General features: G+C 38.8%; 1 protein-coding gene across 1 annotated transcript; it reads right to left on the bottom strand.

Annotated features, from left to right (window-relative positions):
• Nucleotides 1-2,417: 2,417 nt before the first annotated feature.
• LOC139727532 (electron transfer flavoprotein-ubiquinone oxidoreductase, mitochondrial-like) lies at nt 2,418-20,145 on the bottom strand. The gene is made up of 13 exons (XM_071638508.1): nt 20,120-20,145; nt 17,228-17,338; nt 16,160-16,312; nt 14,262-14,420; nt 13,433-13,551; nt 12,827-12,904; nt 12,206-12,352; nt 11,677-11,742; nt 10,825-11,043; nt 10,204-10,372; nt 4,977-5,159; nt 4,074-4,295; nt 2,418-3,312 (listed from the first exon to the last, which is right to left on the bottom strand). Exons 3-13 carry the CDS (start codon nt 16,302-16,304, stop codon nt 3,149-3,151), a joined length of 1,671 nt encoding a protein of 556 aa, XP_071494609.1. The 5' UTR covers nt 16,305-16,312; nt 17,228-17,338; nt 20,120-20,145; the 3' UTR covers nt 2,418-3,148.
• Nucleotides 20,146-24,138: the final 3,993 nt, after the last annotated feature.

Here is a 24,138-nt window from a genome sequence, read left to right on the forward strand (position 1 = left end):
TCTGTTTTATCTCACACCAACACATTCACCTTGCCCAAGTCTCTACAGTGGGATTATGATCGTGTAGACCGTGTAGATTATGAACAATGTCCATTCAAAACCATCGGAGGTTAGCCCTTACAATATGTGGAGTTGAAACATGGCCTCTGAACAACGCAAGTCATAATGGTTGTGATTGGATGGCTGAGGTACCTACATTAACCCTAACAGGACCGGGGGGCAGAATCCGCCCCCCCCCCCCTCGACGCTTCGCGCTATAATTCTGTAACACGAGAAGGCCTCGTCGCGAGGCTTCTTGACTTTCTTTGTTCAAGTCTCGCATAACTTTTGAGACCAAATCTGCAACGTCCGCGCATACTTTTTCGAAGCCACGCCCACTTTTGTAACGGCATGTCGCCCCAAAACGGGCGCAATTTTGTGATTTTGTGTACATTTCCTATGGAAAACTGCTATGGCATGAAAGTCATAAAAACCTGATTATTTTTACAATTGATCACTTTCATTGATTGATTTTATGCTTATTATGGTAGAAAAGTGCTCACTGACAATTTCAAATAAAAAAAACAAAAAACAAAAGATGAAAAACAATGAAATACTTAAATTCTGAAAACAATGAAATACATAAGAATTGAAATTACTTTTGGAAGTTTTTTTATGTATAATTGTTGAAGAAGCTAAAACAGATTTACAGACCCAAAAGTACTCTCAATGCTTTTAATTATGCTAAAATATGATCTTGAGCTTAATTTGCATAATTGATTAATTAAAATTAGAAATCGATTGTTTCAAAAAATCTTAGCTTGGGGGGGGGGGGGGTGGAATCCGCTCCCTCCAGTTTTAGCATAGCCAAAAAAACCTGGCCTGATTGGTAGGGACGAGTCCCCGAGTATACTCGCGCAGGTGTCCATGTGATATGCGTGTTGTAGCAAAATCAGTCCGACCTCAATGGGTTAAGGTCAACATCCCAAGGTTCAATGTTACAAGCATATTTGTGTGTGTCAATTTCATATACACACACACACATATGCAAATGGAAGACAACAGAATGAGCTCTTCCATACAGTGTTAATACATTGCCACATGTCCACAAAGACAAAATTTTAATACAAATTCCTTTTATGTACATACCCATTACACACACTTGTTTACATCCACTGAATCTTCTGAAGATATATCTTTGTGCGTATAAATCATGAATATCGTGTTCCAAATCAAGTTATCTTTTCGAACTAACAATTAAATCTCACTCACTCCATTTAGTTGTGCTGTGAAATCAATGAATGACCTACACATGGGGATAACACAAGTTAAACCAGAATCGTAGTAAAGGGTGTAGTCGCATCCAACCCGTCATAATTGACTGTATTTGAATTGACAGAATTTGCACAACTTTCAACATTTCAGTTTTATCACTAGTCGGTCACTGTAAACTGGAGCAAAACAACTCAATATATTCTACAATCATTTTGAACAGTAACTTCATGGATACAGATTCTACAATCATTTTGAACAGTAACTTTCATGGATACAGATTCGAATTTTACAGTTCACCAAAATGAACATGTAGAAATATTATTCTCTCATCTTATTATACAAGAATTTCATCTACTTACAACACTGGCTATGCCTCTTCCACACTGACCAGTACGGATTCTCATGCTTTGATATTAATTTATGGACAAGAATACCAGTCTCGATGCACTGCCCTTCCCCGCAGAACACCTTTCCAAAAACTCTTATGAAGTTAGCTTCCCTACAGAAGCTTTTAAGTCAATTGAAGATGTTTTCAAGACATCCACATAGGCAGATAGCAAATCATGTGTAAGGAGAAGTTATATTTCACTGGCTATTATGTCCCAGATCAAAAACACTACGTTGAGCTGTACACCACACACCCTTCCCTTGTGCTCGATGCTCCTTGAACAGAGTCCACGTTTATGTGGCTCAAAAGCGACTTTTTAAAAATTGTTTATTGGCTTTCAATAGTGAAAACACTTTCTTTATCTTTCTCCCCTGGCAGCCATTTCCATTTTATCTAATCAAATACATTGTATGCAAATACAATGTATGTGAAAACAATTCACACTACAAAGCATGATCTGTCTGCCCATTATTGTGCATAAGAACAATTATCATGGCACAGTTATTTCACCAAGGGTGTATGATGAGTGGCAGCAGAAAAAAAAATTATCTAAAACAAAAACAAAACAGAAAGGGAGAGACTTAACCCTGCCGAGAGATTAGCATTCTATGCATTTACATCTGGAGAGACAGAAACCTAAAATGGCCCTGATGCATAGGATATTAGTTATCGATTGTACAAGATTTATCATGCCCATGTCTGAAAGGTCTCATGATATAAAAACAAAAATAATGGTATCCAACCTCCGCATTGGTTTTGCATGTTTGTATATATCAGGGTCTTGCTACCCACATAAAATTTAACATTTCAGTATGGTAAAAGCACACATTCTCATAATTCGTGACCCACAGTTGCCACAACAGAGTTTTCCAACACCACAAATGATACTGATCGAGACAAATGTTATCTGGTGTGTTGTGTGTTTTTTGGGAATTTCTTCGTGTTATGTTTTGTTTTTCTGAAAATGGGTAAGCACCACCAGCCAGATGGTTGACGACATAAGAAGGATGTATACAGAGTTTCTTTCCATGGCGCTATGCACAATAGCTTGTATTTCCAAGTGCAGTTTTGTCGACATTTAATTCTAAGGCTACAGGCCTGCCCAGAAATAGAAGTCATTTGATGTTAATATGAGAATCTTGTTCATGCACAGACACAGAACAGCTCGCCAAGAGGTGCATGATTTTCTTGGCCCATGATTGTGGTTTGGGTTCAAGATTTGGTTAACCATCTGGTGTAACATATACATCTACAATTGTTATATTTTTATTGCTGTGATAAAATTCATCCTCAATTTGCATTCATCTCTTGGCAGTACATCTGGAGTTGAGGAAAAAAAAAGGGGGGGCCATAGAAACAAGACCAACAAAATATGACACACCCTAGTGTTGAGAGCATTATAAACAGTTTCTGGTGTGGGGGTTTCCTCATTCATAAGAAAGAGAGTTAGGGTTGCAACGTCCATTTCAGTGTTCAAAAAATGTGTCCTCCTGGTCGTCAAGCGAATCACATGCCGCTGTAAGCGGGGCCTCCTCCCGCTTCCGGTACGACCCAGTTGATGTTCTGGCTCGGGTCCTTGATGTCGCACGTCTTGCAGTGAACGCAGTTCTGGGCGTTGATCTGGAGCCGCATGGCCTCCCCGTCTTCCGTGGGGACGTACTCGTAGACGCCTGTGAGAACGGGACGGATAGAGAGCATTATCGGTTTGGATCATGATGCACACTTGAAACCTTGAGATATGGCAATCCTATTTTTGTTTCCCGCGATCTCAATGTCCACGTTAGAGTGACTCTTGAGTGTACCATGGCTGACATACAGCAGTGAGTGGGGTAACAAGAAATCTTCTACTTTCAGAGTAACACGGAGAACTTCAAGTGGTGCAAATACACCTGCTTCATTACGGCACCACAGAAAACTTCTTGTTCACACTAGGGACTAGCATTCTTTCTCTCTTGCTGATAGGTAATACACTCGTCATATTAAACATTGTTTACATGACACTGTACATTACTGAATCTCTCTTTTTTTTAGCACTAGTACAAGAAGAAGATATTACAGGCACCTACACATTAATGAACCCCTATTTTTGACAATAGTAAAAGTGGTAGATATATGGGCATACATTCCATGTGATGCAGATGTTTGCGAATTTGAACATCTCATGAAAGTTGCAATCATTTTGAAAATCCAAGGGATCCTCTTCCATTGTTTTTATCACATTTGTGTTTCTTTCACAAATAATAAGTCATAAATACAAATTAAGAACATTTTTATCAGATTTCTCTCTCGATTGTGAAATTATTTGTACTCCTTACAAAATGAATATCCACACTCTGAGAAACGACATTCCACCTTGCACAACTGTCAGATATAAGCTGTCATAAAAAAGTTTATCAATGTCTCGCAATGATTACGAGTTTTAAATACATACCTGCCGGGCAGAAACGCTGCTCCGGTCCGTCATAGATGGTGAGGTTCCTCTCAACGGGGACGGAGTCGTTCATGAGGGTCAGATGGGCGGGCTGGTCGTGCTCGTGGTTGGTGCCGCTGAGCGCCACGGAGCTGAGCAGGTCAAAGCTGATCTCATTGTCAGGCTTTGGGTACTCGATGGGGGTGCACTCCGCAGCCGGCTTCAGCGACTCGGAATCCTTTCCTATAATGGAGGAAAATGCAAGAAAAGTGTATGAAGTACCAAAGAATGTCCTCATTTTAACCCAGTTAAGCATCATTTGAAGTCTGCATGGGACAGCACATGCATTGTAGTAACACAAAATGTTCAAATTTTCAAATCTCATTTTTTTTTTTCAAAAACAAAACTAGAAATTACAGTATATTTAAAAAAATGTTTCTCTCTCTTAAATTGTCCTGTGTATGCTGAATAAGAGCCTAATGACTTTTTTTTTTGGGGGGGGATGAAGTTATGAACCACATTCAGAGTTTGCCTCAATGGTTATCTTCAGAATGATGTGCAGAAAGAAATATTTTACTTTTATAGTTTGACAGTTTGACAATTTTTTCCCCCTATTGATCATAGTTATTAACATACTGTTACTTTTGCTTTCTGTCTATAATTAAAATGCATGTCCAATTTCAATCATTATTTTGTATATATTTTATTGAAAAAAAAAAAAGAAAATGTAAATAAAGTTTGAATTGAATCAAATTGAATATAAAATTGTTATTTGGTGAATCCAGCTAGCTCAAGTCAGATGTGTAATGAGGGAGACCATGACAATGATGGTGGTGGTGACAATAGAGACAGGACGCGTGACAAAACATGTTTGCATTGAAATTTAATAAAAAAAAAAAAAAAACAACTGCAGAGGGAACCCACCATGATGAGAGAGTGTCCAAGGCTCCTTCCCTCGCATGATGTAATAGAACAAGCCAGTGTACATCACCCCTCCGTAGAGGCCCAGGGGGCTGTTGAAAGACGGACGGATGTTCCTCACCGAGAGCAGCTCCTTCCAGACCCAGCTATTCCTCAGTCTATCCTCGTACTCTGTCACATTGATCCCTGAAACCGAGATGGGTATGCTTTTGTACGTTATGTTTAAGCCCATGAACAATCTGGGTCGCAGAAATAACAAGATTTACAAGAAAACAGCCAAACTCTTTGATCTAAAAGGTTGCTGATTAATATCTCCATAGAGCATTGATTGTGAGGATTGATGTAAATCAAATATGGTTAGTCTTCGGACTTTTATTTGGTGTTTTTTAATAAAACTGAAATTGAATTGAATTGATTGGCAATATCACAATCAATTTTCACATCATGAATCGAGATTGAATACAAGGAAAAGTAGAAATTATGCGGTGCATAATATATGTCCCCGCCGGAAGTAGCATTTTGTAGCAAAATGTGCAATACAGGTCAACAATCAAGGTCAAAGGTCAAAGGTCAAAATTCTGTGAAGAAGTTTTGAAGACTTCACCTAGTGCCATCACATAAAGCAAAGAGAATCAAAATCGGGTAAAAAATGGCAAAGGAGTAGCATTTTGTAGCCAATGTACAATATAGGTAAAAATCAAGGTCAAAGGTCAAAGAAGTCAAAGGTCAAAATTCTGTGAAAAAGTTTTGAAGCCCTCACCTAGTACCATCACATAAAGCAAACGGAATCGAAATCAGGTTAGAAATGGCGAAGGAGTAGCATTTTGTAACCAAAGTACAATATAGGTCAAAAATGAAGGTCAAAGGTCAAAGGTCAAAATTCTGTGTAGAAGTTTTGAAGCCGTCACCTAGTGCCATCACATAAAGCAAATGGAATCGAAATCGGGTTAGAAATGGCAAAGGAGTAACATATTGTAGCAAATGTACAATATAGGTCAAAAATCAAGGTCAAAGGTCAAAGAAGTCAAAGGTCAAAATTCTGTGTAGAAGTTTTGAAGCCCTCACCTAGTGCCATCACATAAAGCAAACTGAATCGAAATCGGGTTAGAAATGGCGAAGGAGTAGCATTTTGTAGCAAAATGTACGATATACGTAAAAAATCAAGGTCAAAGGTCAAAGAAGTCAAAGGTCAAAATTCTGTGTAGAAGTTTTGAAGCCCTCACCTAGTGCCATCACATAAAACAAACAGAATCGAAATCGGGTTAGAAATGGCGAAGGAGTAGCATTTTGTAGCAAAATGTAAAATATAGGTCAAAGGTCAAGGTCAAAGGTCACAACTGAAATTCTGTGTAAAAGTTTCAAAGCTCCCATGTAGTGCTATCATATAAAGCAAACAGAATCAAAATTGGCTCATAAATGACAGAGAAGTAGCAAATTGAAGATTTTGATCACACACGGACGCACACACGGACGGACGGACGGACAGACACACGGACACACACACGTACGGAGCCCGTTTCATAGTCCCCTGCTCGAACTCGTTCGGCGGGGACAATAATAATCAGAATGCTTAAAGTCCAAGTCCACCTTCATACACATAAGGATTGAGAGAATGCAGCAATATCAGTAGAACACATCAGTGAAAGTTTGAGGAAAATTGGACAATCCGTTCAAAAGTTATGAATATTTTAAGTATCTGCGCAGTCACTGCTGGAAGAGAAAACTACTACAGTGCATGATGTCACACGCGTACAACTATATAAGGAAAATAAAAAGAGAATTTCACAAAACTTTACTTTTTGAATAAAGTGTGAACACACATTTCTTCGACTTGCTACTGATGTATGTTAAGGGTAATATTTTTCCTCCTCCCTTCTGAAAGAGAGAAGTCAACTGTTATGCGAGAAAAATGGAAATATGTTGAATTTTCTTTATTCTTTCTTTATATCGTTGTACTCATGTGACATCACAAGCTATAGTAGTCTTTTCATCCAGCCGTGACTGAGCAGACACTTCAAAAATTCATAACTTTTTAACGGATTGTCCGATTTTGCTCAAACTCTCACTGATGTGTTCTACTAATATTGCTGCATTCACTCAACCAACATGTCTATGAAGGTGAACTTGTCCTTTAACATGTATTATAGATCATGTGTTTTTGCATGTCATTTGTGAATGTTTTGGTCATCAAATACTCTTTCTTTTCTAATTTTACTTGCACACATGAATTGGTTTATGACAACTTTCCTGGAATCACTCTAGCTGTTAACTTGAAGAAGAAAAATATTCAATTATGACCCACATATTGAACAATCTATGCCATACAAAAGCAACAATCAAGCCATTTACAGTTTCATGAAGGAGTACCTCCCCTACAATGAACCAATTTGCAATTCACAAAGCTCATGTGAGCATAACACCACTCATTCACTCCATACCTTATATAAAACTAGAGAGGGGCCGTCAAAGGCGGCAGACCCACGCCTAAGTACAAAGTCGGGGTAAACATAATGTGCATTCGGTCATCTACCAGAATTCGGCCACTTAATTGCCAGTGTGCTTTATCACCAGCCAGTGAGTTCTACCAAAGATCGTACACTGAAGTGTACGATCTTTGGTTCTACAGTCACATCACATCGCAAATCACATAATTACACATACGGTATTAACACTCATTCACGTACAGGAAAGTCCTTAAGTCTCCTCCAAAAATCCATCGAAAATCCCAAATTCCACCGTCAAAAGTGCAGAATCGGAACTTTTCCAAGCGCGTGCGAATTAAGTCCAGTTTTAAGAGTATTGTCTACGCGACGGGTCGCGGAAAAAAGCGCTAAAAATCGAGAAATACGCCGTTTTCTTGCGGGATATTTTGATTATAGCAAGCCGAGAGTGTGATGATATCAAAGGTCGTATGAGTGTACGATCTTTGATGGTATCCACAAAAGCAAAAAAGAAAAACAAAATTTACGTACCCTCTAGGCAATTACCCCTATGATTAGTGTCTACGGGAATTATTCAATGCAAGGGTTGAATGCAAATGTCTACTGCACCAGTATTCGGCCACCAACGAGCGCCGCAACGTCCCCGGTGCAATTTTGCACCAACAGTGTAGAGCGCGATGCATTTTCAGCGGCCTTGCACACGCATTGACATTGAGCACGCATATCGTGCAGTGTGACTGCGACCGAGCAAAATGCTCCTCCAACGAAAAAAACAATCAATGTTAATTTGAAAAATCATCAAATATCAAAGGTCGTATGAGTCTACGATCTTTGATGGTATCCACAAAAGCAAAAAAGAAAAACAAAATTTACGTACCCCCTAGGCAATTACCCCTATGATTAGTGTCTACGGGAATTATTCAATGCAAGGGTTGAATGCAAATGTCTCCTGCACCAGTATTCGGCCACCAACGAGCGCCGCAACGTCCCCGGTGCAATTTTGCACCAACAGTGTAGAGCGCGATGCATTTTCAGCGGCCTTGCACACGCATTGACATTGAGCACGCATATCGTGCAGTGTGACTGCGACCGAGCAAAATGCTCCTCCAACGAAAAAAACAATCAATGTTAATTTGAAAAATCATCAAAATACGGGCCAGTTTGTGATGACGGAGAACGAACTTTCATAAATCTAGAAGGACATAGTCCCTCAAATAGGCCTAAACGTAAATTTCGGAATTCTTACGAACATTTGAGCAGCGAAGTCGGATCGTTGGGGAGTTTATGTCTTCGTATGGTAGCGGAAAATCACAAAGTGAGAAACGGGAAATTTTCGGAATGGTCACTATACCATGGGGTCAAAACTTCAAGGTCACACAGAATTTGCAAGGGTCAACCGATTATCACCAAAATCTAATCGATTCTTTCCTGTCATTATCCAAACATTCCCTGAACATTTCGTGCAAATCCGTTTACCCGTTCTCTTGTTGTCTTGTACACAAACAAACAAACAAACAAACAAACAAACAAACAAACAAACAAACAAATAAACAAACAAACAAACAAACAAACAAACAAACATACGGAACCCTTTACATAACCCCCTGCCGATTTTCATCGGCGTGGGTAATAAAGCAAAGCTCCAGCAGACCTTCATTGGTGCACATCAAATCTTTTCCCTTGGAAATCTCAAAGACATTGTATCATACACCAAAAGAGAGTACTGACCTGCTTTATAAAACCACTTGTGAGTAGGGGCTTCACAACTACTGTAAAACATGATAAATTCCAGCATGAATTTTTCGCAAATTGGAGCCGACAGCCTTTTTCGTGGCATGAAATTTTCGCGAAGTGCCACTGGCGTTCAATGCATATAGTGTAAACAAGGACTTCCGCGTGCATTTTAATTTTCCGAATCTTGGCGCTCGCGAAATTCGCGAAATTAAAGTGCACACGAAAATTCCTTGTTATACAGTACCCCCTTCACACCTTTCTCACAAAGTGCAACTTTGAACACCAACAATACAATACTAAAAATGACGCTTTCTTCTTATGCACTGTGTATGTACACAAACACACTCTGCAAACATACACACACATTATACAAGCACAGGTACCCATACACATAAAGAATACACCAAATCAGACACAAGATAACTTATCTACTGTATGCTTCCTGGCTTCTGACTGATACTGAATAAGAGGATTATGCCAAGCTGAGTGAACAGCCCTTATTACGGGCTGCAGTTCAGTATTGTTTCACACACCAATTTCCTTGGACAAAGCATGGTACATGCAGACTGTACTTTACTGGTATCAACCTTTTTCTTATCATGCCTGTAACCTCATCATCTAACCTACCTTATGACACCACAATACCATCCTGACTGATGTGGATTGTGGACAATCAATGCACTCTCATATGAAACCACAAATTTCAGGACAGCAACACTTGACTTGAAAGACATGTAAAGAAAGGAAATTCTTTACTCTAATTACCACATTTTTATGCATGTCACATGTTTACAAAGCTTGTGCATTTCAAATTTTCTGAGAATATAACTTTGGTGGAAACATCTACCACCCCCCCCCCCCCAAAAAAAAACCACAAACAAACAAACAAACGAACAAATAAGGATTGCAAGCAAATGTTTTAATAAACACAACTCCCATCTCTAGCATTTAAAAATCTTATCCGTTCCAGCCCTGGATATCAGCGCACCACGAAAAAGGAGATGCAATCACACTAAAGTTAACGTTTAGAAGAAAGGAAAAGTGGTCCAGCATACCTGCCGTCTCTGAGCTGGCGTCCTCCGCTGTGAGCCTTTCAAAGATGGCCTCGCCTGCCACCATGCCGCTCTTCATGGCGTTGTGGGTGCCCTTGATCTTGGGCACGTTCATGAAGCCTGGACTGCACCCAATCAGGACCCCACCAGGGAATGACAGCTTGGGTATCGACTGTTTTTTAAGTTTTTTTTTGGTGAGAAAAATGAAACAAAACAGTAAACATGCAGAAAGATGTATAAACAGCTGCTTCCAATATAAACGGTGGCATGAGTGCCAGAGTTTTGGTTCCACAATTAAGTTTTTCTGACCATGATGGCAAGAAAACAGCTTTTCAAATCTAATATAGAAAATGCACTAATAATACTAAAAACAAGAATCATCAGAAATGTTTTGTAATTAAACTAATTGTCATATTCACTTTAGCTTACTTCATTTCTGGACGTCCGGGAAAGCTGATGCGGCAAACTTCAGTATATTTTCTCTTACATCATACATGTATATACAACATTCATAACTACAGCGACATAATCCATGTGCAACCTCTACAGTGCTGTTGACAGCTATTTAACTCTCACTAAAGACAATCTCATAAAAATCACATCACACATTGCAGCTGTGAATACCTGAAGCCCACCCTCATTGAGGGCTCTGGCACCGTAGGCGATCCTCTTGCCACCTTCGAATGTCGACTTGACCGACGGGTGGTGCTTGAAGCGCTGGAACTCCCTGAAAGGGCTGAGGTATGGATTGGAGTAGTCCAGCCCCACGACAAAGCCGGCAGCAACCAGTGGTGCGCCCTCGTCGAGGTGGTAGATGAAAGACCCTCCGTAAGTATTTTTGTTCTGAGGAGGAAAAATGGAAAGTTGCAACAAATTATATCATTCAAATATCCACATATTTCACAAACAACAATGTCTTCATTTGGAAGATACCATATAAACCTGTTTAACTGCACTGTTGAATACATAAACACTCATACACTCTGGAGAATGTACAGAGGCTCAGATTTGGAAGGTAAAAAAGCCATGTATGCTAGAAGATGACAACAAAGATTCAGGAAAGTGGGACCAATTAACAAAAATTATTTCTATTCTTATACTTTGAAGGAATGTGGTTGTTGGAATGACTTTCTGGTCTGAATTTGTATGGACAATTTCATTATACACCATTTTTGTTACGTTTGTTTCTGTTACATACAAGCACCTTAAAATCTTTTCACTTACCAAAGGTTCCATTAAAGTATTTACAAGTTTTACATGGAAACTCAGAACACATCTTCCAGTGGTAGTCTGACCCAAATTTATTTTGAGGAAACATTCTCAAATCTGTTCTTCATTGCATCTGACATTATCAACCAGTTTGGAGGGTCTTTAAAAAAAAAAAAAAATCTTTTGCTCATGTTGAGGGGCATATGTTGATATTCCCGTCAATTATTGGGCTTTACATGTGTGCATGTGTTGCACAACGTTACTCACCAATGGCCAACCAATGCTGTGTTCCACGCGGCCCGGGTGATGCTTGCTCTCTTCAACTTCCCAGAGCTGTGAATGATACCAAATACGTTTAGACATCTACAGAACTGGACAGCGGTGACAATTTGTAGCTTGTGGCAATTGATTTTGAATCATGCTGTAACTTATCTACAGCAGTTTAAACATTTGACAAATATTATGGTTAATATTTAACAGGACAAGTAGGAATTTGGTTGGCTCTAATGGAGACGCAAAATGGATATTTGAAGCAACAATCAGAATATCACTATGTATTCCCTGGGTTTTCTTCGTTTCAAATCAGAACTAGCTCACTATCAGATCATGTTTGTACAAGTGTATGTTTGATACATCATGACTGCTAAAATCCACATCATGGGTGGCTATGCCTGTTTTAAGTACACTCCTTGTGATATCAATAAAACATAACAGAGGAATTACACTTGAATGAATATAATAACTCCTGCACACAGTCAGAACAAAAAGAGTGTGTGTTATGTTTGAATAAAGTCACCTCTTTCAGTCCTATTGCATATGTCTGCGGCTGGCAGTTTTCCCTCAGGTTGAATTTATTGTACAGCTGTTTGGCAAGATGTCCGTGGCACCCTTCACCGAAGATTGTCACCTTGGCGTGTAGCTCCATGCCGCGCTCGAATGTGGGCTGGAAGACGGCAAGGGAGAAGAAACATTCATCATACAAATCATGAGCCCAAAACTTTGAGTTAATCATAAGTGTGAGAGAAACTTTGCATAATTTGAATTACTTCTTCACACACATGCATCCCCCCATTGATATGATCAGCGATTACACGATTAGATCATGCTTTTGAAATGCTTTGCAGATTTAAACAATTGAATTTTACAAATAATAGTTTCATCAATCCATCCATCATTCATTCATTCATAAATCTGCAAATAATCAATGTGATGTACAATACACTTAACAGCAGTGACAATGCCACAAATAATATTCTGAAATACCACCATATTAGGAAAAATCTTGAATCTCTACCAGGAGATCATCCCTATGTGTTTCTTTGTTTGTTTGTTTTTTAATTTCCATCTCAGGATTGTGGACCTTTGTTATGAAAAACATAAAAATAAAGCATTGATCTACAATCAACAAAAAACTCACCTTTGGAGACCCATCCTTGGCTACTCCAACGTCACTGGTAGCTATGCCTTTCAAGCTCCCATCTTCATGGAACAATAACTGGAAGAAAATAATTTTGAGAAATACACCTTGAAGCTACATTCAACTACAGATAAAATCAAACAAAAATACCCTCCTTCCAAATCAATGACAAAATTAATATCCTTACAAACTCTTAGCATTTCCATCAGATGAGTTTATACATCACCCATACTAGCCTTCAAGTCAATAAAAGCCATTCATAATCATGCACATGAAATTACAGCATCATTTGCACGTACCTTATTCACAACTTGGCACACAATCCATGAAATTTGTACCAATATGTCAAAATCAACAAGCATTGAGTGACAGACACATGTATGTCTAAAATTGAATGCATGATTCACATTATAACAACAAAACTCTTTCCCCGAGAACGCAAGATAGAGCTACTAGCAGTTGAAGAATTCCAGTTTATGATACTAGTACGTGTTTTGCCCTGCCAATAAAGTGTGGATTCTTGATATGAAATCTACATGCATCTTCCAGTAAGCATGAGAAGCAGACAGACTAATGACAATTTACACTTCCTGCAAGATGACTTACCTCACTCGCTGGGTACCCGGGATACACCTCCACCCCAAGCTCTTCCGCCTGCTCCCCCAGCCAGCGCACAAAGTTCCCTAACCTCACAATGTAGTTTCCATGGTTATTCATGGGCAGACCTGTGAAAGAATAACATGTACATTTTTCTGTCACTATACTTTCCTCCTACAACCTAAAACCCAAATGCTCAAAGCTGACATCCTTCTGAAATGATTTGACAAATTGTTGTCAAAGTATCTGTAATAGCAAATATAATACAAAATAAAAATTATGCATTTCAAGCTCTACACATAGGTATATAATATAAAGCTATTGAAAGAGAGTGAGAGAAGGAGAGAGAGAGATTAAGTAGCATGCAAATGAGAAACTAAATTACTGGTAGTGAAGTTTGCACTCTACTGGTTTCCTAAAGAGCAAATAGAATCCTTGAAATGGATTGTAGCACTAAAATGGACTTCCAAACTTCCACAAGTATGTATAAAAGTGCATCCAACAGTCAGTGTGGCAAAGATGGGGAATGATAAAAAGGCAAGGGGTAAGTGACAACCATTGAGGGGCGGTTGAGAAGAGAAGGGGAAGGCATCAGAAAGGATAACAACAATGGGAGTATTCACCTTGCTGGTGGTTTCCACATTTTGCTTTTTTTATTTCAATGCAACATCATTATTCAAACATATCTCCTTACAATTCATTGCGTCTAACTAGTGATGCATTAAATTGTCTCAGCTTTTCTCTGTTCCACATCACACCATGAAAAAAAAAAAGATAAAGAAAAAAGGAATTCTTAAGAATGATGGGAGAGGGATGATTAACACCCTTTCAACAGTACCTGGAAGCACTGGGATGGGGATGCGGTGTTTCTCTGTGAGGAAGGAGAATTTGTCTTCCTTGACCTGGGTACGGAGGGGCGCCCCTCTCTCCTTCCAGTCTGGGATGAGCTCGTCTAGGGCGTGGGGTTCCAGACAGGCCCCCGATAGGGTGTGGCCACCTGTGATTGACACAGAGAGACAGTGTCCAACGGGCTTAGAAATGTGGGTGGTCACCACACCCACACAAATCATGAGTTACAAAGACCAATATTGTGTGTGTGTGAGTGTGTACATACTGTGTGTTCAATGTATGTGTGTACATTTCTTTCCTTACTCATTCGCAACATACCATTGTACTTATTTAAAACTGCCTTGGAGGCTATGCCACTTATCCATGGATGTACACCGTTGTATGAACTGTCTTATTGAAATGATACCATCAAAAGTAATGACACATGTGTGTGTTTTTATGTGTTACTGCTTTTCATGAATAACATACTTTATTGCAACTGACAATACAGAAAAATAAGTTGAGGGTGACACCAGTCCCAAAAGATATCCAGTGTTAACTTGAGAGCATTCACACCTCCATTTCCGATGATGCCATCTTACAATTGCATACTTCTGTTAACGTTTACTACTCTCCAAATTGTTGTCATTTCTACTGCAAAATAATTATGGTAGTCAAAGCCTACAGATGGTTGATTCGAGGGAAAGTCAAAAAGAAAATTATTGAGTACATGTTTCATACTTGGCAGGCAAAGACACCATTTTCATCTATGAACAAAATCACCAAGCATCTCTTCAGACTATATTGCTGGTGCTGATGGTGGTATGATGCTATAAAAGAAGATGCTAAGAAATATTATATACCTCATAAGTGAGATTCGTATCACTGATTGGTCAAAAGTATATCACGTGACAAGGTGTAGTCCCGTCTATCTTGCCTTTGGGTTTTCATGCAAGTGATAGAAAGGCAAAACCCTTGTGATAGTAAGTCAAAACCCTCGTGATAGAATTTGTAAACCCTCCGCGACTTTTGTACACATAACAAGTACACTAACATAGACTTCGCGCAAGGTGTCCGCAGCCCCTACAAGATCACACGTTCACTACGCGCATCGTATACACACATGCACAATCATTGCACTGTACTAGCGCACAGCAGGCATGTTTCAACATGGCATTTGTGATCGAGCGCTCCTCCGTGATTTGAAGTAAGTTGAATCAAAAATCGTACACTTTGTCTTAAGGATTGCTTAGGATCCCGAAGCAGAGGCAAATCTCAGCATGTTGGAAATATGGAATTAAAACACAAGCAACGGGAAACTGGATGTATACGGTAATCTTCTGCCAAAGATTTTATGCAGGAGCTCGCCAAAGGCCATGTGACTTGCCGTAAGTGAGTACCGTGAAACGACGAAAACCATGCAAGCGAGCGCTGTGGTCTGATTTTAGGGCTAATAACGTTAGGCCTAACTGTTAAGTGTTAGCAGTTAGAATTTACTTCGTATTTGTCTAGCCCTAGATCTTGGTTAAGTCTTAAAACGATGAGGTATATAAAACGAATATTAACTGCTCTGTATTCGGATGATGGTGGAAATTATCACTCCCTCGGTGCTTTTCATACTGACCCTTCCATCACCCCTCGGCTAACGCCTCGGGGTGATAGAAGGGTCGGTATGAAAAGCACCTTGGGAATGATAATTTCCATCATCATCCTCATGAGCAGTCAATATTTGTATAATATGGTCAATGCGTGTAGAGCACACACAAGACCACAGCCATCCAGTCACCTAACCCTTTCTTTGCCAGTGAGTCAAATGCGCACAAGTTCCACACACAAAGCTATGAGCAAGTAAATATAATGTGGCATGCAGAAGGTTAAAAGTTTGATCTGACTTTCACCCATACCTACCTATCTCGGCAGACTTCTCCACCAGACAAACCCTGAGGTCCTGCCCCTTCTCCTGGCAGAGTTGCTTGATGCGGATGGCCGCTGAGAGGCCTGCCGGTCCTCCACCAACAATCACCACGTCTGCTTCATCGCCGTACCGCTCCATTTCAACCTCTGACCATTAATTGAGCAAAGACAGTCAAAGATGCACTCATCAGCATTCTACTTCATAAAGACTAAAACAAAGCTAAAATCCTTCAACATGCATTCTCTACTGAAGGGCACATTTGCCCACAGATAATCTGTTTTAAAAGAGGGACATGTAATCATCTTAATTCATATAAAATCACAATGGTCGTCCGGTGGGAGTGCTGTCTTCTTTCATCTGAAACATTGTTTGAACGGAGTATGTCATCTACAATATGTTACCTTAATTCTTTTTTTTTTTTAATGCGAATGCTAATGAAACAGCTTGATATATCATGGCATGAAGCATGGGAACACAAAGGACTATGGCAGAGTGCACTCTATGACCAAGATATGTTGATTAAAAAAAGATTGCATTAGAAATATAAGTTTTACAGAAGAGTTGGCTAATAACAAACACAATGTCACTGAGACTGTTATGTCAATGACATTATACATGTAGAATCTAATCTCTGAACCCCCAGAACAGAGTCTAGATCATGTGACTGCATTGTCATCATAGTATCATCTTTCGTGCATATTTCTAAGTTATCGAATGAAGATTATATTTCTATCATGCATGATGCTCATCATACATGTTTTGCTTATAAATTCTCTCAGCATGTCTTTCATTCCTGTGTTAAATTAAAGCTTGTGTGATTAATTTCTTGAGATTGACATTGTCTATTTCATAACGTTATTGCAGGGACATTATGATTATACTCCTTTGTACAAAGCCAAGAAACATTATACTACTGATGTTTTTACTAATTGGCCTGTCTTCTTTCCTCAAGGTACATGTACTATGTACATTTTGCAACAGCCATTAAAACATAGCATCATACAGGAGGAAAATCAAGCTGAGCAGAAGGTGTCCTGCAAAAGGGTTTGCTTCTCCATTACCTTTCCATCTTTCGTCAGTCTCTCTTGGAATGACTGTGTAGTGTGTTGTGATCTTCGGTGTGTTCCCTGAGGAGTACTGGGCGCACGCTGCTGCCCGTATGAATTGATGAGCTGCCGAGGGCACAGCAATGAAGACAAAAACAAAGGGAAGAGGAGGAGGTTAGGTTGAGACAATACCTACATGTACATAGCATGTTAATACTCCTCTAAATTTGCATTGCTGCACTCCTATGCACATTCCTGGTTGAATTTCACTCTTATTCCATCACAAAGCACAACACTGCACATCTAAACAAATTTTTTAGTTGTAGCCTAGAAAATTGTGAAAACTGAATACACGTTGAGAACTTTCCTTATCTCCCGGAAAGACACAATGATACTTGAAATGCATTAAATCAATAAATGGGTAATTTCACTTTAAAGAAAATCAATGTAAAACATGTTTTCCCTTGTGATAGTGGTGACTCTCACAGCTACTAATGCAGTCATATATTTTCACCTTGAACAGTTTCTCACCCTATAGTGAGACTGGAAGTGGAACATTTTTTTTTTAATTGTACTTTATGCAGGGTTGCACACTAACCCATTTTTTTCTACTGGTCTGACCTGTCCCTGTCAGCCCAGTAGGTACCTATTTTTTTTTTTTTTCATTTTTGTCCTGGTCCATTCCTGAAAAGTTACTGGTCTGACACTAGTGACAGTGATTCTTACTAGTCTGGACCATCAGACCAGTGCCAGTGTGCAGTGTTGCCTTGTGTAAACAGGACACTGAGCACTTCACTTCCTTTGTGACCTGGAAGAATCAGAGTACCAGATATACCATAATGTAAACAATGTGATGATGCTTGCAATGAAAGGTTCACAATGCCCCAGTTTAATTGACTACTGGGTACAAAGTGTGTCACCTTGATGAGGATGCTTCCCCACTTTTTCATTTCTAGGTGCTATCAATTTGGCTGTGCATGTAGAATATCAAATGCTATTAGACCCTCTAGTGTAAACAATGTGGCAAAACTACATTGAAGAGAATATTTGATAGTAGCATATACACCAGAGTTTATTACATCATAAGTAATTCACACAGAGTCTCATATCAGGGGCAGATCCAGGAATTCCGTTGTGCATTTGTTAAGAGTTGGCCAAGGCCCAGTATTGAAGGACAAAATTGTGAAAAATGTAACCAATAAACACTAAAACAGCTTGTTCTTGTATGGCACAACCAACTTACAATAGTCTGCTGTTAGTAACAAATTGATCTTTTGTGCAACTCTCATTTCTTACGTCACATTTGCCTTCCAAATTTTCATATCTGCGATGACAAGTTATAATATTAAATACATTCTTCACACAAAAACCAAAAAATCTTTTTAAAAAAAATGGTTTCCAATATTAACATATTGTACATTCTACTAAATAAGTGTAGCCCAGACTCAAGTAAGACTTACAATTAGAGTCAAGATGAGGTGTGTGCTTGACAATTTTGAGAATATTGCATAAGATTTTTTAATTTGTATACAACACTACATAATTGTATTTTTTTTTTATCTTTAGCCATAGCCGAGTAAATAATCAGGTCTTTCTCCTGAGCTCAAGTCATAGACATAGTCTCTACGTTTGACCTACTGAAATTATCAAAGAACAGGAGAGCCTTGCCTTTATTCATTTGTCCTGTCATCATCCTGTCTGTTGTTGTTGTTGTTGTTGAATTTACTTGGCATTTATCATTCCTCTAAGAAAATTTATGAAAAAAAATCCTTACTCATAAAATCACTTTAAATTTAAGATTTTACTCTATATCATTTTCATTTTATTGTAAATAATTAAAAAAAAAATAATGTATTATATCAAATAAATCTCCCTCACTAGCCTCCAGTCTTCCAGTAAACTCGGAAGTCTCACTAACAGAACAAATAAGATTGTGCTTGTGATTGTATTTATACATTCATTTTAAAGTAAAGTAATATGTCGTCTTATTCACTAGCAAATTAATTTTATTTTTTATTTTTTGCCTGCTTTGGGACAGATGAATGCCATCTGGGTCAAAATAGGTCTAGCTACCTAGAACTATGTGTTGTTGGAAAGATAAACACATGACTCCATGTAATGAGAACGTTTAGTATTTATTACTACAGCAACAGTCTATTTGTCATTATCAATTCGACAACAACCAAGCCAGGTCAGGCGCCACTGCAGTCTGCACTGACTCTTGACTGATTGACCGAAAGATCACTATGATCACTTATCAGTCTGTATTTAAATCGTCAAGTACGTTGTATATGTTCCGGGGAGTCTACGTCTGGCTTCACAGAATCCCCTCCTAATGTCTCCTCCGGAGAACCGTTCAAGTCAAAGAAAAATAAAATGTCACAAAACTCCTTCGGACAGACGGATTTTTCTATCTCCTAACACTAACACACACTACACAGTTACTACCTTAGTCCACTGAGACAAAAATTGAGAAAGTCACTTTCACACTACATAGGTCGTAGTAACAAGTTGAGTGCAACCACCATCGTTCCTAACCCTCACTCTCAAAACTACCCATTTGCTACAGTTCAATTCCGCTTGTCATCTTACAGGAATAGCAGTCTTCGTTACGGACTCCAAAACCAGGCATGTAAAGTGTAAACGTTATGCTTTATTTAGCGAATCACTGCAGATGGCAGATGCGATGGGGGCACGCAGTGGGCGATGTCCGGCAGAGTCGACATACCGTTCACCGACTAAAGTGTGCGCTGTGCTCACAATTAAAAGCTCAATTTAACAAATTAGACCGCAAAAATGCAGCCACTGACTACCAAGACACATTAATATGGAATTAGCATTTCATATATTGTGGGTCTAAAGCCAACAGAGTCTTAATGTAACACAAGAATCGAGAAATAAACATACCCTTTCGGCTGCTTCGCACGAGAACAGACGCCATAGCAGTGGTTACATGAGCGAGATGGTACGGTGTTGATAAAGAGTCAAATAATAATGCTAACCGTGCAGTTGCGCCTATTCGCTCTCGTAGGAAATTGTGCAATTCTTGCAGGTAGCAAATCTTTCGTAACTGCACCATAGGCGGCTATTACATCAGTAAGGAGTACTAGTATTATGAGTACATATTGTATTAACCATTCAACAAGAATAATGATAAAGACGGGCTAATAGAAAGTAATATTCACAAACTTTAGACATGTTACCAACAATTCGAAAGATTTTCTATGCACCTGCACTAACTACATCCACCATTTGATGAGAGCTATTGAGCATTTTACTTATCTATGTAAGGGGGGGGGGGGGGGCGGGTTGGGATTCCAGGCGCCGCGATGCCTCATGATAGGCCTTAGTGGCATCTTCCACACATTTTGAGACAAAGTAAATCGACAGAAATGTCGTTAAATAAAATAATTTAATATTTGTAATCACTTTGCTTAATATAAAGATTTTAAACAAATCTCTTTTCATATCTTTATCCCATTTCTCTCCACGTGTTTAACTGTTTAGAATTTAAAACTCATGAGACAATAATTCACACCAGAGCTCAATCCCATAAGGTTGAGATGCCTGCAGTTGGCTAGGTGAATAATACCACCTATTCTTCGCCATTGGTCCATTAGCTAGCTAAAACACAAACCCCAAATCCCAAACCCCAAGCCCCATTATGCGTATGAATCATACTCCATGTTCCACAACAATAAACCCGCGATACACACGCATGTCACATGCACACACTGGCACACGCAGACACTGCACCAGACACACACATAGACACACATATTGAGTTCTAGTGTATAGAAAGAATTTAAATGCAAAAACAGATTAACGCTGTTTTCATTTTTTTTTCCAGTGAGGTTATCATCAAATAGAGAAAAATAAGATATTTTCAAGAATACTGCGCTCACATATATAACAAGAGATTTTTTCTAAAGATGTTTGTTTCTTTGCTTTTCCAGCAAGCTTTATAGATCTCAAATATCTAAAAATCATAGATATGGATCATTATAGTCTGTTATTGCATTAAACTTTTCAAATTTACATCTTATGAATGCAACGTGCGTGCTAAAAAAGAAATGCTTTATTTTGTCGTAGTCTTAAAAAAGAGCATCTATAACATTTATCACCACCTGCTTCTTTTTTTTTCTTCATCTTCATCTTCTTTTCCTTTTTTCTTTTTTTTTTTTTACACGCGCTTTCTGCAATAATGGCTCCAAAATTTTATTTCGTCAATACACAATATTTGTGCATTCTGTTCCAATCTCTTCTCAGTGGGTCCTGAAATACTTGTAAATAGACTTGGGCAATTCCAAAACTGTCATTTTTGGAAGAGACCAAAACAGCTGTTTTTTAAATTCTTGTTTGTAGGGCCTATAGATGGACCATTATGCGCAATATTCTAGAGCTTGCAGCACTTATGTCATGAATCTATTCATAATGTTTCTAAAACAGACATGCGTTTTCGCAAACTTCAGTTAGACCTACAGTCATGCTTTTATTCATTATGTTCATGATAATATTATAACAATGCATCTGCCACTCGGCATTTATAGCGATATATAATAATGGTCTGCATCGGGCATGACGTCGAAGTATATACCAGGGGCCTATATAGAACAAGGACCAATAATCTGCGCCTTTGTCACCGCAAACCTAATTCCTTTCATATAGTTGCCTCTCGTTTTCCCGAGATTTGGGGTCCGTTCTGAATCCCATGTCAGCCCATGACAAGGATTTTTTTTTTTTTTTTTTGGGGGGGGGGGGGGTCACACACAGTATAGGCCCTATCTTTCTGCAAGAGGGAATGGAGCGACTCTCAGAGGTCTCAGTGGAGGGGTATACTTTTTATAACGTTAAAATATATATTTTCCCTTTGATAATTCGTTGACAAAATGTGTCAGCCATGAAGAGAAATCTCTTACTCCTTCGCGCTTATAATTGCTCTATCTACTTAGTGTATCTTTTCATCTATCTATCTATCTATCTATCTATCTATCTATCTATCTATATCTGTCTACATCATTCATTTAAACTCAAAGCTCCATCAATCTATCTCTCTATCTATATCTATCTATTTCATCTATTTATTCATTTATCTATTCATCTATCCATCTATCTATATCTATATATCTATCTCGTCTATCTATCTATCTATCTATCTATCTATATCTGTCTATTCACTCATTTAAACTCAAAGAGAGTACTCTTTTGTTGCATTTGGAGATTTGGGAAGAAGTTTTCACCTTTAGATTCTTTTCGAGGGGTTAACCCCATCATAGGTATTTATACATGCCTTGTTGTTTGTTTGTTTTTATTTCCGTCTTTAGAGAAAAAATACACACATTACATCAAGTTTGCATATATTATTACATTGCATATAGGTACAGAAGAAACGGGGGATTACCCGTTCAGTCATATTTGCAAAATGATAATGTCTGTTCTTTCACAGGGTCTGCTCGGCCTATACCGCATTCCACATTAAGATTGTTAAAATCAAAATTAAACTTGGAGGAATATAATTTAGGGTAAGTGAAGATTTTACTAAATTTCGTTGACTATCTCCATATTTGTGGTGCAATTTTACAATGTTGTGATAATTGCCTGATATATTTTAATTTGCTCTGAAACTTGCGAGTTTGATATCTATATCACTTTTGAAAATCTTATCTAAAGGCATTTTTTTCCTATAAGCCCCCTTTCAATTCCCAATGCAGACCTATCCGCTCGCGCAGACGACTTGCAACATGAATCGTCTTCCAATCAACTCAGTACATATTTTTTTTTCTCAAAAGAAAAACGAAACAAAAACAAAACAAAAGACTCAAATTATCGTGAGTCACAAAAGTCACATTCAATTTGTTTTGTCTTAATAAAGCACTGCTATTGCATATCAAAAACAAAACAAAACAAAACATGGTTCAAATTTAGCAACAATTAAGACTCCATATTTTTTTTTCTCTCGTTTGTTTTTGCTTGTCAGCTGATTAAACACGGAAGTGGCACCAGAAAAATTGTCTTTATCGCACCCCGCCCCCTTTACGGAATTCACTGGATCCGCCCCTGATAGTGGGCCCATCAGTCTTGACATGGGGCTCATCTGCGTATATCCATGATATGGGTCACATGTAAACATAGGCCTTCATGAAAACAATAAAGTCACTGACAATAATACTTACTTGTATATCTGACACTTATAGTATACAAATATACCGGTAATTGGCCTTGAGAGTTTCTTGTTAAAACTATGGGCAGAGGTGACTCCAGAAGAACTACTAGTATTCACTGAGGAGAGCCCCGAAGTGAATAGTTCTTTTGGAGGCACCGATGTAAACATTACGATGTGAGTCATGTGTCTTGCACTAAGACTACGAGGTGTTACATAACAACAACAAAACTGAGCTGGAACGGGATTACGATGGGACGTACAGCCGAAACTCCCCCGGCGCCCTGGCCATGCACAGCAAGCTAGCTCCGCGTATGGAGTTGTCGTGTCGAGCTGTACGCGTGTCGGTAACAGAAGTGAAGGCGTCGTCGTTTTTTTAATTCGTTACTGATTATGTGATATAGGAAGATGGGGATTTTGCGAATAGTTGCAATTGGTGAGTATTCCATGTGTTTTTAACTTAAAAGTAACACGAAGTAAAAGGGAAGAAGTACCAGTTCTTGCGCGACGCGCTGACTGACGAAAAGCACCTTCACCCAATACAGCCTAATGTCTAGTTTTATACTAACCCCGGCGCGGGGCGCTGTACGTATTGGGGTCGCTGCTGCGGTTAAGGTTTTACTTTCAGCACGTTTAATCAAAGCTGATCTCAATTTTTTGTATTTCTTGAACTAATCTTAATACTGGAAATGGAGGAAGATATATGTTCAATGTTTGTTAGTTCTTATCTGCACTGGCTGCGTATCCGTATAGTAAGTGTCTCCAG

The sequence above is a fragment of the Diadema antillarum genome, unplaced genomic scaffold, assembly GCF_040938485.1.
Source record: "Diadema antillarum isolate AM-2024a unplaced genomic scaffold, OU_Dant_1.0 scf00000018, whole genome shotgun sequence".
NCBI classification, from domain to species: Eukaryota; Metazoa; Echinodermata; class Echinoidea; order Diadematoida; family Diadematidae; genus Diadema; species Diadema antillarum.